Source organism: Scatophagus argus, chromosome 14 (assembly GCF_020382885.2).
Source record: "Scatophagus argus isolate fScaArg1 chromosome 14, fScaArg1.pri, whole genome shotgun sequence".
In the NCBI taxonomy this organism is placed as follows: Eukaryota; Metazoa; Chordata; class Actinopteri; family Scatophagidae; genus Scatophagus; species Scatophagus argus.
This window is the reverse complement of record NC_058506.1, coordinates 14672704-14685174: the sequence shown is the minus strand read 5'-3', so window position 1 is coordinate 14685174 and position 12471 is coordinate 14672704. Positions and strand designations below refer to the sequence as shown.

General features: G+C 42.1%; 3 protein-coding genes across 4 annotated transcripts; all 3 read right to left on the bottom strand.

The window, feature by feature from the left end:
* Positions 1–1817: 1817 nt before the first annotated feature.
* On the bottom strand, positions 1818–3588 carry fam89b (family with sequence similarity 89 member B). 2 transcript variants are annotated; one of them, XM_046411684.1, is made up of 3 exons: positions 3370–3588; positions 3007–3292; positions 1818–2693 (listed from the first exon to the last, which is right to left on the bottom strand). In XM_046411684.1, exons 2-3 carry the CDS (start codon positions 3259–3261, stop codon positions 2409–2411), a joined length of 540 nt encoding a protein of 179 aa, XP_046267640.1. In that variant the 5' UTR covers positions 3262–3292; positions 3370–3588; the 3' UTR covers positions 1818–2408. The 2 variants fall into 2 exon arrangements, with proteins under 2 accessions (XP_046267640.1, XP_046267639.1); XM_046411683.1 differs by having other exon boundaries at positions 3007–3268.
* A 251-nt stretch (positions 3589–3839) lies between these two features.
* On the bottom strand, positions 3840–6333 carry znrd2 (zinc ribbon domain containing 2). Its single transcript, XM_046411421.1, has 4 exons — positions 6201–6333; positions 5553–5704; positions 5363–5447; positions 3840–5213 (listed from the first exon to the last, which is right to left on the bottom strand). Exons 1-4 carry the CDS (start codon positions 6214–6216, stop codon positions 4783–4785), a joined length of 684 nt encoding a protein of 227 aa, XP_046267377.1. The 5' UTR covers positions 6217–6333; the 3' UTR covers positions 3840–4782.
* A 732-nt stretch (positions 6334–7065) lies between these two features.
* arr3a (arrestin 3a, retinal (X-arrestin)) lies at positions 7066–12039 on the bottom strand. Its single transcript, XM_046411422.1, has 17 exons — positions 11913–12039; positions 11049–11079; positions 10827–10887; positions 10682–10726; positions 10389–10579; positions 9853–9912; positions 9657–9733; positions 9414–9549; positions 9192–9276; positions 9015–9087; positions 8768–8905; positions 8525–8608; positions 8380–8403; positions 8230–8279; positions 8097–8116; positions 7943–7973; positions 7066–7614 (listed from the first exon to the last, which is right to left on the bottom strand). The coding sequence occupies exons 1-15, from the start codon at positions 11918–11920 to the stop codon at positions 8112–8114; spliced, it is 1068 nt and encodes a 355-aa protein (XP_046267378.1). The 5' UTR covers positions 11921–12039; the 3' UTR covers positions 7066–7614; positions 7943–7973; positions 8097–8111.
* Positions 12040–12471: the final 432 nt, after the last annotated feature.

The window sequence follows — 12471 nt, the reverse complement described above, 5'->3', positions numbered from 1 at the left end:
CACTGAGGTAGCGTTTATACCTGTAGACTTTGCTCCTGACCTGTCTATGTCACTGCTACAGGCTTATCTCACAATTACTGTTTCACTTCATCAGCTCTGCCAACTCCTGCCGGGCTGCAAGGCTCATAAACAACCACGCCAGGTTTGATACTTATGCACTCCTGTGGCGTGCAGCACATGAACTCCATTGTTTGTTTAAAAATTGAGCTCATAGTTATAACTGAAGTCACTTCCTGCGTTTCAGTTGTGTCATCCCGCAGTCTCCATGAAAGAGTGCGTTTCAACTACAGAGGAATAGTTTCCATGGAGAGGGCCAGCTGAGTACAGCCATTGCATGTGTGTGTGTGTGTGTGTGTGTGTGTGTGTGTGTGTGTGTGTGTGTTCGAGTTAGGTCAAGGCACAGGGATTTTCCTCAGTGAGAGCAGGAGTGTATTTTTAGGTGGGGGAATAGGGATGGATGGATGGACAGAGGCAGCTGGGGTGGAGGAGTGTAGGGCGGTAACAGGGGGAACAACTCTCTCATGACTCAGACTTGGTCTAATATTAGGCCTACACCACAGATCCAGTATTCAGAGGTGCGTTGTCACTCTCAGTAGTTGTAGTAGTAGCAGCTGACCAATGTACAACTGCTTTATACCATATTTTACGCTTTTAATCTAATACAGAAAAGTGTCAACAGCGTGCTTTCTTTGTTGTTTCTCGCCTTGGTGCGATTGCGTTCTGAAATTTATTTCTATCTTCAGTTTCTTAAACAGCCAATCTTAGCGCTGGTGATGGCCCCCGGTGCCACCATGCCTGAAACCCCCCCCACACCCTAGCAAAAGAAACTTTTGAATGCCTCTATGGTAGACCAAACACTGAATCTATGGTTGCCACAGTGAAGTGTCCTCCATGTGGATAGAAAACGCTAGAAAATTAGTTAACCAATAGATGACCTTGAATGGTAAAATATATTTAATAGATTCCTATGTGCTTTTATCACAGAGGTGTAGTCATTTAAATATGTCACTTAATAAAAGCATTTTAATTTTAACCAAGGTTTGGAGCTGTTTCAACACGACTGCATCATGACCTTAATTATGCTGGTGCCCCAACACATGCAGCTGGCATCCCTTTCATTCCCCCAGACAGCCTGAGTCCACCACCGTCACACCACATTTTCTGCTTTAAATCCAAGGCAGACCTTCGTATAGTTGCATAAAAGTGCTCCTTCCTTGTGTTGTTTCTTGCCTCAGTGGACTTCTTACATTTTTTTTCCAATGTGGGGGGTATTTCCTCACATGAAGGACTGATCTGACCATCCACCCCCACCACCAACACCTGATTATTGTCCTTCACGGCTGGCGTCCGCAGCGCTGACCTCCAGTCTGATATGCGTTTATTTTAATAATCACTCACTGTAGCGCACCAACAATACTTAAGGGTGGACGATATTAAACAAAGAGAGGCAGAGGAAAAAGAAAAGATGAAAGACAAATCCACATTCAGGTTTGAGAATCCACACCACAAAAAAACACGTGTTGTGTTAAAGAGAGCAAACACAGATGGATTCTAACAATAACCGCAGCATATGTCGATTATAAATAGACCACAGCCTGAGACTTTTTACCCAAACGTCACTCCCCTTCGATGCTGCTCTCTGCACTGCAAATTGGTTTCCCCCAGTCTGCTGCTTTCAACATGACCTCAGAGGAGGAGGCCTGCAGTGAGGAGTGAAGAAGCTCTCTGTGGGCTGCAGAGAGAGTGCCCCCTGTTGGTCATAGTCTGCAATATCATCCTCTGATTGCATTAGATTCAAACAAACTATTGCGCTGGTGTGTGGTAAACACTGCCGTTTTATTTTATGATATAGAAATAAAAAAGGAATTTACTGATCCATTTGTCTGTCTAGAAAACATTTCAGTCTTTTATGCCGTGCACACATCTAAATGTTATGGTGATTGAAAACACTGATACAAAATTAGAAAATGCACTCTGGACTTTTCATGACTGTCCAGTCCTGAAGTGTGTGTGTGGAGGAAACAAGTGGAACAACAGAGATTAAAAAGTAGACGTAGACCTTTTACACCCCTGTGGACAGATGTCAGGGTGTCCCATGAGACACTTTAAGCTTCTTGAACATCTTGAGCACTGAAGCTGAATAACAAACCTGGTATTAAGGATGCAGTGAAGCAAAATCTTGCAAGTGTAAACTGACACATCTGTAAAGGCCACGTGTCTTCTCAAACACTTCCAGGAGCATCACTGGAATGTCAGTCAGCCTTTGTTGACAACCGTGTCAAAAGAACGTGGATAAGAATACATACTGCACACGTTATCTGGACAAGAGATGTATGGCATATGGTGTAAATGGGGCCCAAAGGGGCACTAAGAGACATAAGCCACAGCACATGTTGCGTGAGTCTTCATCAGGGAATTTGAAAGGAGTCCTTGATCCACTGGTCCCTGGAGTTGCTGCTCGGTGGTGGCAGAGACACGGACGAAGAGGAAGAGAGAGGCTGTGTGACACTTCCTGTCTCCTCCTCGTCTTCCTCCTCTGCCTCATCCTCTTCCTCCTCCTCCCCTTCAGAGTATCCATTATCAGCACTGAAGGAGGCCTCAGACACAAGCGAGGAGCCCTTGTACTCCTGGATGGCCTCATAGAGGGACCACAGCTGGCACAGCAGAGACATGTCCAGCTGACGCAGACCGACCTGCAGCACACAAACACAAAACATCCAGTCTGGCCACCATATGAGGACAATAAATTGAAAACTTATTGTCAAAATTAATGTCTGACCTCAAAAATAATCTTAGTTCACACTTTGACAACCAAACCATCTCGTTGACAACTTTCAACTCTTTGCACTGGTGAAATGTGATTTAAATGTTTGGAAATAAAAGCTAGTAAGTGGACAAAAATAGCAACTGCGCGGGTTTTCTTTGCACAGAACAGTGAATTTTCCCACAACGTAGACGTTACAGAAGCAGAAAGGCAGACAGGATGATATTCCTGATACTCCTCACCATCTCTTTCCGCAGCAGAGCCAGAGCAGCGTCCAGTCCGCCTGGTTTGCTCTGACCGCGCGGCGCGTCTCCGCCGCCCCGGCTGATGTCGGCCTGGATGCGCGCCCTCTTGCTGTGGACCTTCTCGATGTCCCGCCACGACCCGCCGCTGGAGTTCAGAATGCCGCTCAGGCCTTTAGGGAGCGGCGGCAGCCCCTCCACCGAGAAGACACCGCCCACCGGACAGTCCGCCGCGCCGCACCGACTTCCGTTCATCACGATTCTGCACAGTTCACGGGTGACTCAGCTGGAGATGCGATGCAACAGTTTCTACACAGACCACGGTCAAATGCACAAACACTTCACTCCATTATGCGGTCTCACCATCACAAAGGTGCTGTTTTCCTCTCCGCTGGACAGCAGGACAGCGCGGTGTCCCGAGACCTGCAAACCGGCTTTTCAAAGGCCAAAGCAAGTCAATGCATGCTGGTTCTCTGTAAGTGGACTACTCTTCATGCAATGACTCCCGGGTTAATGTTAGGCTTCCTGGCTTTGTTATGTTTCCTCTCCTTTGTGTGGGAGAGTTCACCGACAGCCCCCAGCTCCGCCCGACAGTGACCGCGCCCCGCCCCGCTGCAGTCTGTCTTGGTGGGGAATTGAGGTGGTTTGTTTGAATAAACTAGATTACTGTGTTTTACAGTTAGAAACGACATAAGGAAATACGCTCAAACGGATGAAACAAATAAGGCCATGATTTAGTTGAGGAAACATATACATGCGTTAATAATCCCAATGGAGAGAACCTTTGACGCATCAGTATGGCTGTAGATGTAGCTGTAATTCACAGGACACAGTTTAAACTTAAATGCAAGTTGCCTTTTTATTGGTACTTAAAATGGGACTTGTTTAAATACAGAGTTTTCCGCTTAAACTTCACGGTGTTGCTTTTTTGGTATATGGCGCCCTCTTGTGGAAAGAAACAGATTGCAGCCCTCCTGAACGGTTTCATTTAGGTGCATAATTATCTAACTGCGTTGAGCAACGCTGAAGCTGACTTTTATCTATCTCTGTTAATGGACAGAGCAGTTTATTTGCTCTGCGTGTTTTTAATGAATAAAGAATCGTGGGTCTGACTGCTGAATGTTGCCCTGTCTCATCTGAGTACCACCGGCTCACATGGCCTTTATCATCATCTGCATCACCCTCACCAACATGTAGCAAATATATTAACAATAAAAATCTCAGAACTGCTGGCGCACAATAACTCTACAATTCCTGCATCACCAGGGGGTCAAAGACAACAGAAATCTCTGTGAGCATCGGGCTGAACCATAAATGCACCAGTGAGGGTCTGATCAGAGAACAGTTGCATTAATCAATAACGAAAAACAGATGCGGTCATTTCTTCAGACTTCCATTTGGTGGCCATTTTGAATCAATCAAATCCAATCAAATATGGAAATACCTTGGCAGTCTTTTATTGTTTAGGGCAGATTAAATTTGGCCTGATGGTTAAAAGTGAATAACAAGGATGAATGTGCATTTTAAATGTTCAGCTCTTATCATTATATCACAACTTACAAACTGACCAAAACATCCAAATCATACTGCTGAAGAGTAGCTTTTGACATTTTAATCCTATTTCAAGTGCATTTCCTGACCAATTTTGAATTCAGCTCTATGCAAGGTTTCAGTCAGCAATGCTGAAAAGCAGCGAACCAGAGTCAGTATTCCAGGACAGAGGCAAGTAGAAACAGTGTTCCTGTTAGTCCAGGGTTTCAACCTTTTCCATGGTGCTTACTGGCTGAGCTCTTTGAGGCTGCGCAGTGAGCTGGCACAGCTGGTAATGAGGCTGCAGAGCTGGATACTCGTCTCCAATGAGGCCGAACTCTGTAGCTGGGTAGTGGCCCAGCGAAGTTTGGTTAGAACGGCTTCCTCGGCATCTTGCAACACATGATGGATGGCAGAGCTCTGTGGACTAACTGGAGGGCGAGCAGGTGCTAGGGCTGTGGTGGAGGGAGGAGTTACAGGAGAAGGGACAGCAGGTGGAAGAACGGCAGCTCTTCCTCCCGCGGCAGCCCCCTCACAGTGCTCCGGTCTGGGAACTGACACACTGGGCTGACTGGTACTTGGGCCCCCATTGAGTTCAGGGGCCTGGGATGGTGCGGGGGACTGGGCTGCAAGCTGTCTCTCTCTCACTTGGGACAGTGCTGCCTGAGCATTAAGAGCTGAGAAAAGGAACAGGCACAAGTAAAGTTTAACAACAGCTCAAGACAAGAAGAACAGTGGCGGAAGAAATAGACAAAAGAATAAAATGTGCGAGGATGGACGATAAGACGTGTTATCTCATGAGCATTAAATGTGAGTGTGTGAGTACCAGGGTTGTCCTTGTCAATATCAGAGTCCAACTCCTGACATGAGACACAGTAGTTTTTCTGCTGTTTGTTCTGGAGAAGAATAGTCTGGACAAACAAAAAAAAAACACATACATTTCACATCTCCACCTTTCCTACATTATCAAAAGGCACCACCGCCACAAACACAACGTGAAAAGGCACTTCACTCACCCCACACACATCACAACACTCTCCCAGCATCTTGTATCCTTTGAGCAGGTAGTCTCCCATCAGCTTGCTGATCTTGTCTTGTCGCTCCCTGCGGGCCTGGATCACCTTCATCTCTGCCTCTGTTGGAGGCTCCCAGTCAAAGTCCTCGTCATCTGGAATCAGTAACAAAGTGTTTTCATTCATTTAACTGCATGGCACATACGCAGACACTGTATTGCACTAGTATCCTCAATTCAGTGTTTGATACGATACTAATACTACTTATAAACAGCTCCAGGCAGAGCAATGCTTTATTTACACGTTGTCTATCTCTGTTTGCGTTTTGCTCTTATTTTTTCAGATCAAACAAAATTTGTACAGTTAAAGTAATTACAATACAACTCGACGTCGTGTTGTTTTTAAATATGACTACCCTTAGCGTGACGATATGCTAAGACATATCGACAAAACAAGCTAGCAAATCAACCGGGATAATGTCAGTTAACGGCTATCTATAGGATAGTGACGGCAGATTTTAGTAAAAATAAAAAAAAAACACATAAGAGCGTCATTGTCTACACATGCGTCAAAATACTCCTTTATCATCAGTACAGGTTAAAGGGAGAAATGTCAAAGTTAGCCTGCTTGTAAGCTCATAAGTTCACGAACCTCCATTCAGAGCCATGTTGCTTCAGTGCTACACGTTGTGCGTGATGACGTCAGAAGCTGCGTCAAATGTCGTCACTGTCACGTCCGCTTCTTCTTCTTCTACTGCTTCTTCTTGAATTGTCTTTATGGTAAAAGAAAACATTTCAGCTCAGTCGTACTGTGGGAAGAAGCCACATCCCATCATAAATGTTTTCATTTTGCGGTTTTCCCTTCCTTTTCTACACAGATATCTGGTAGTATTATTTTGTCTCAATACTCTGACTTTTAATGTCTAAACTTTGGTTCAGTAGTAGTCAATGAAATTAATAATTACATTAATAAAAGCAGGACATATATAGCAGGCACATTCGGAAATATTACATATAAAGTATTAAACATCAACCAATTAACTAATTGTTAGGAGATGACAGGGTTTCTTGCTAAAATCTATGGAACATTATTCATGACTGAATTGAATTATCTCATTCGGCATATTCTTAATTATGAGGAAGTGATAAATCATAATTTTGGAATGAATCCTATTTCTGGACTTAAAGAAAGTGTCTTAACACAACAGAACATCAGACAGTTCTGTAGTGAAACTAGAACATTTTGGTTGTGGAAATAAGTCATATAATAAAATTACAATACTGTTACATAAATATTAAATAAAAATAAATAAAAAAAATAAAAATTAAATATATACTGTTATATATTTTAACCTGTACCTATAAAATTAGTGTAAAATAAAATAACAACTTGCAGCATGTACAAACATGCACATGTACATGTGTTACCCCGACAAGTGACAAGCTGTCCTGTCAGCAAAATGTGCTGGTCCATTATGGAAAACACGAGAAACAAACCAAAATCCACACAACAAAAATTCAAGTTTTACAATAGTTTTATTGTATTTTGGGTTATTTGATTTGATGCCAAAAACATGATCTGATACATTCCACAGAAGGAATTACATTCAAAATAATAGATGGGTGAGCCACTGTAATTGAAAGCACAGTGGTTTTTATGGGTTTGCACTGTTTGTACTATGAAGTGAGTTGCAACAATCTTTATCAGTATCTTTACTTTGTACATTTATGTGTGTGGTTCTACACAAGTCTTTGGTCTCTTGGCTGCTACTTTGAAATCCAAATGCTCCTTCTACATCTAAAGTACATCAATTAAACCACAAAACAAGAACAACAAAATCTGTGAGGAGGCTGATGTTACTGTTACATCTGTACTTATGTCCTTGGTGTATTGAAAAGGTCGATCTCTTCCGTTGCTTTGGTTATATGGTTACATGACACCAGTCGCACTTTTCCTCTTATTCTTCTCCTTCTTCTCCATCATCAGCTTTGTTTTGTGTCACTTCCCCTCATTGCCTTCCTGTCTTTCTGTGGGTTTCTTCTCAACATCCAGGGTAACATCCTCTCTGGAAAGAAGTAAACACAAACACAAGTTTGCACACATGCACTGGAGTGTTTTGGCTAAATTTACACAATCAGCATCTGAAAGTATCAACATTATACTGTATAAGACATCCACTATTGCAACACATTAAATGATATTGAATGATATAGATGATCACTAAAGTGCATTCATTGTAGCCTATTATAAAGGCGGAGGAAGAATTCTTTGAATAGAATAAAATAAATCTTAATCATTAATTTGTAATGCCCTGGGAGTGTTAATTGACATTTGCTTTTTGTCCAAGTCAGCAGTTCAAAACAGAACAGACTTACACTTTACATAAACCTCACCTTGACTATGTGGGAGTTTTCTTTCAAGACACTGCAAGAGAAAACAAATTAAAAGGCTGAACATGACCCAGTAAGAAGCTGCCTAAAGTAAATGTCAAAAATGTCACCTCTAAACTGCACTAAATCTTAACAATATGATATATTTGGCACTTACGCTGATGTGCAGTCTTTACTCTGTTAAATTTAGAAGGCAGGTTGTTATGAAGAGAAGAAAATAGTCAGATCAGAGGTTAAAATCATTAGGAATGTCAATAAATGGTAAAACTGATTGTGTGCATTAAAGTTACCTTCAGGTTTGGGGTGCATGAGCATCAGTGGCAGTTCCACTGTGACATCACTGCAGAGAGAACAAGACAACCAATCAGAATAAGACGGGGGATTGGTGATCACTACTAATTGGCTGTGATATGATCTCATATAAAATCCCACTCACTCACCTGGCTGTGAGGCCGCCCAGCAGCCTACATAAAGACAAGAAGGACAAGTTTGCTTTAATCGATTTCATTCTTCTTAAAGGGGGGGAAAAAAAAGAAAAAGACAATTATTCATCCCAACAATACTTAAACAGGAACAGACACTTACCCTCCTCCAGCAATCATCAGGTTAATTTTAATCTTGTAGGAAACCAGGATTCCCAGCACTTCTTTTTCAATACCCTGTCGCAGCCTGTGGAGAAGACAACAGACGAGGATTTGAGGGATTACGATGTTTAATTCAGCTAAGTGTCTCTCTCTGAAATGTTATGGACATGCAAGAAAAGCTGCTGTGAATGTAAAATTTCAAAGTTGCAAAAAATAATCAAATGAATTACAATGTAAAACTTACATAGTGGTGGAAGCCAAATTGGTGTCCTCATCCTTCAGTCGTCCGTCCAGTGACAGCCCCCTTTTCTCCTTGTTTTCAGACAGCAGGGGTGTGATGCTCAAGGTGTTCTCGTAGGTGCCGTTGGGCTCCACCGTCTCTCTGCCGGGAATGAAACATCAACACACTTGGACATAAACGTATCAACATGTGAGCTCTTGATGTTTGATGTTCGCTGTAGTTCAGTACTGTCAGTTGTTTTTCCACATACCCAAACTCTTTGGTCAGAACAGACTTGGTGTATTTGTCTGCTGAGTAGAGGACAATGTCTGTGGTTTGGTCCACTGAGAGAGGAGGGAAATGGAGAGACAAAAGTGAGACAAAATATTTGTGTTGTGCTCTTAGTAACTCCTACTGAATCCACATAAAAGCATTTAGAGGTGCCTACCAGTCATTTTAATCTTCTTGACTGTTTTGTTGCTCTCATTGTTGATTTTGATTTTGATTGGGATTTCTTCACCGTGGAAGTAGAGCTGTGGTCAAAACGAGGAAACAACCAGTTAATGGTGGTATAGTTGGGAAAACTTAGCCTGCACATTCAGACCAACTCTGGAAACATTTAGGACAGCAGAGACACGTAAAATGATAAAGTCAATAATTGCTACTGTACATCTTTATCCATCGAAGCTTCTACATGAACAGGCTTGTCAGACATCATGAAGCTTTTGCAGAGTTCAGCCTTGGGCCCGGCGCCCACCTGGCTGGGGGCATACTGGATTTTACGAATGACAAGGCGAGCAGTGTCCCTATCAGGCAAAATGAGACACAGGAAAGAAGAAGTGGCAGATGAAGACGAAATGTTAATCAGGGAGAACAGCAAGACAAACAGTTTAAAAACGAACGGTATACTTACTTCTTTTCAATCTTCTCATCGGGGTTGTTCTTTTCATTGGCAAGATAAGTCTTGACCTCAAAGTCAACGCCACAGGACTGAAAAAGAAAATGTTAGCAGTTGTAGCAGTGAACAAAGGCAACATCTGCTTGCTTCCTCACTACAGGTACAGGATATGGAGAGGTAAACAGGCTTGGGAGATTAGCAGGAGATTTACCTTCCCCTTGTCGTCTGGTGCAGGCTGCAGGGAGACTGAGCATGGCAGGTTGTTGGGAATCTAGAAAAGCAAACAAAATTTATGATTAAAGAGAGGAACTTTTTCTTTTATCTGTTTACTCACCAAATATAGAATATATTTTCTAAGACTGTATTCAAACCACTAAATAGTAAGAAAATTTGCCATGTGAATTTGAGGATGGCATTTTGTTTTATTTTGCTTGCACTCAGATTATCTAGAAACAGTGACCTATCTCACGTCGAATGAGTTCCCCTAAAACAATAATATATCAAAGGAGCAGTTTAAATTACCTGTGCTGAACTTCACTGGACCCCAGTTTGAACATTTTTTAAAAACTTTTTTTACTTTTAATTGCCCGTTTAACAGTCAGCATTTTATTCTATGGAACTGTTGTGTCCATGAATCATTTTGTCATATAAACTTTTCATTTCAACCCGAACACAAAAGGCAGAATGTGTGGCTGAACCGGCTTAAGTCTTAAACCCTCTAAACCCTCTAATCTGAACATGTCATACCTCAAAAGTGAACGGGTATGAGTTATCTCCAGCCTTCTTCAGCAGGGTGTCGTGCATGGCGCTCAGGGTGGGCTTGTGGCTCTCAGGGTAGATCTGGACATGGTGGATCCAGATGTCCTTCCTGAAGCACAGGCCCATCACATCCAGGTCATCACTACCATAACGGAAGGCACATGCCAGCTGCACAAACACTGTCAACACACAACAGCAGATTCATCATTTCATTGTGATCTCTGACTTTTCCAAATAACTCGACTGGCTGAGTACATTTAGTGTGAAACGTTTTATGTTACCTTTTCTGTCTCCAAAATTTGCTGTGTCCAGCTTTACAACACCATCTGTAAAAGCAACAGTGCAGACAATATGATGCTTGTCACCCTCATTATGTGGCCGCACACACACACACACACACACACACACACTGAAGAAGGAACGTACCAACTTTCTCCACATCGCTGATATTGTCCACATAGTCTCTCTTCCCCAGGTAGAGGGTCAGCTGTCAGATGGAAGGAAAGGAAAACAGTTGAGCGTTTTCAGATCCTGTTCAGTTGTTACCAAGCTGGTTTATCTGTTTGTTTGTTTTTTCATTCATGAAAAGAAATTACACAACTGAAAACAAGAGGAGAACTCAAGTCAAATTAACACATGTAAACTTACCCCTCCGTTTCCACTGGTCTTCTTAAAAACCCTGTGAAAAAGGGAAAGTGAAATGCCCTGTAAGATGATCTGTGTGTAATTTTTTAACTCTATTTTCTTCAGTTAGCTCTTACTGCTTTACATTAATGACCCAAGAGACTTAAGTTTAACATTATTTTGCATAAAGTATATATATTTCCTTTTGCCCCACTGGCTTTGCATCCTAAAAGTATCAACTACTACCATCCTCCTTCCATGCATTTACAGAATTACTGTCTGGATTAACCAGATAAAATAATGATTAGTTTTGGACTCTGAAGGTAAAGTCAGATCCTTTGCCAGCAGCAGAAGGGCCAATAATCCTTTATTCCCTTTTATCCAGTTAGGAACAGCTAAGTGTGGAGCAGCTTTACCTCATCATGCCCGGATTGAGAGGCTGACCCAGGTGAGAGTGCCACAAATGGTGTGGCAGGGTTCACAAATAGCTCATTACCTGTGCTACCTGTCCGAGACCACCTTTGAACTAACACATCAACTGATTAAGCCTCTGCAAACCTTAGATAAATACTTTAAAACCACTTGTCACTTTTAGGAGTTGGCTGACCTGCCGGTTACAGTCTGCAAATCCTAAGGTGGTGCAGTTTTAAAAGTGTTTTAAGTTCAGCGTTTCAGCTGATTTCAGTTTATTGTAGCAAAAAACACCAATCATTCTAATAATGAACATTTTAAGCACTGTTTTTAGAGATGTGCCTGTTTGAATAGCAGCACAGCAACAGTAGAAAGACCTCTTTATGTTTTGTTAAGCTTTGGTTTTTCAGTTTGAAGCAGGTAAGGGAGGTACCTATGGAGGACTTCAAGAAAACAACAAAAGAAAACAACACTTACTTTGCCATCTCTGGAAGATCTCTAGAATTGTTCTGTTGGAAGAATAAAGAAGTGATTTTAGGTTATCAGGAGGTCACAGCATCAGTCAGATGTTGCGATTAAGACCTGAATCATTCATAAACTGTCCACTCAGCCGGAGTGATTTATATTTTTTTTTGTTTTAAAAGGTGCTGAAGGTTAATCCTTTGTGATGAGATTACTCCATCAGTATTAGGGCTCCTGAGTCAGAGCTGTTATCGCCTGCTGTACCTGACACCAAACTCCAGACCAGACTTAGATGACACAAACACACACGGGAGATTATGTCACAATGTGTTCCCCTAAAACTTAACAGCAGTGCCAGTGCTATTCAAGGACAGTTAAATGGATAAAACCCATTCAGTAAATTGTAGTATTCCAGGTCTTACTGAGACACTAAGTCCTAACAGTAGCCTTCTATAGCTCCGTAATGAGGATTATCACAGAAAGATTAAGGGAGCTACAAGGATCTGTTTCATTTATGCTCATTTAAAATTTTGAAATCAGCTGGTTGGGCATCATCTGCTGTCCTGTCAGGTCT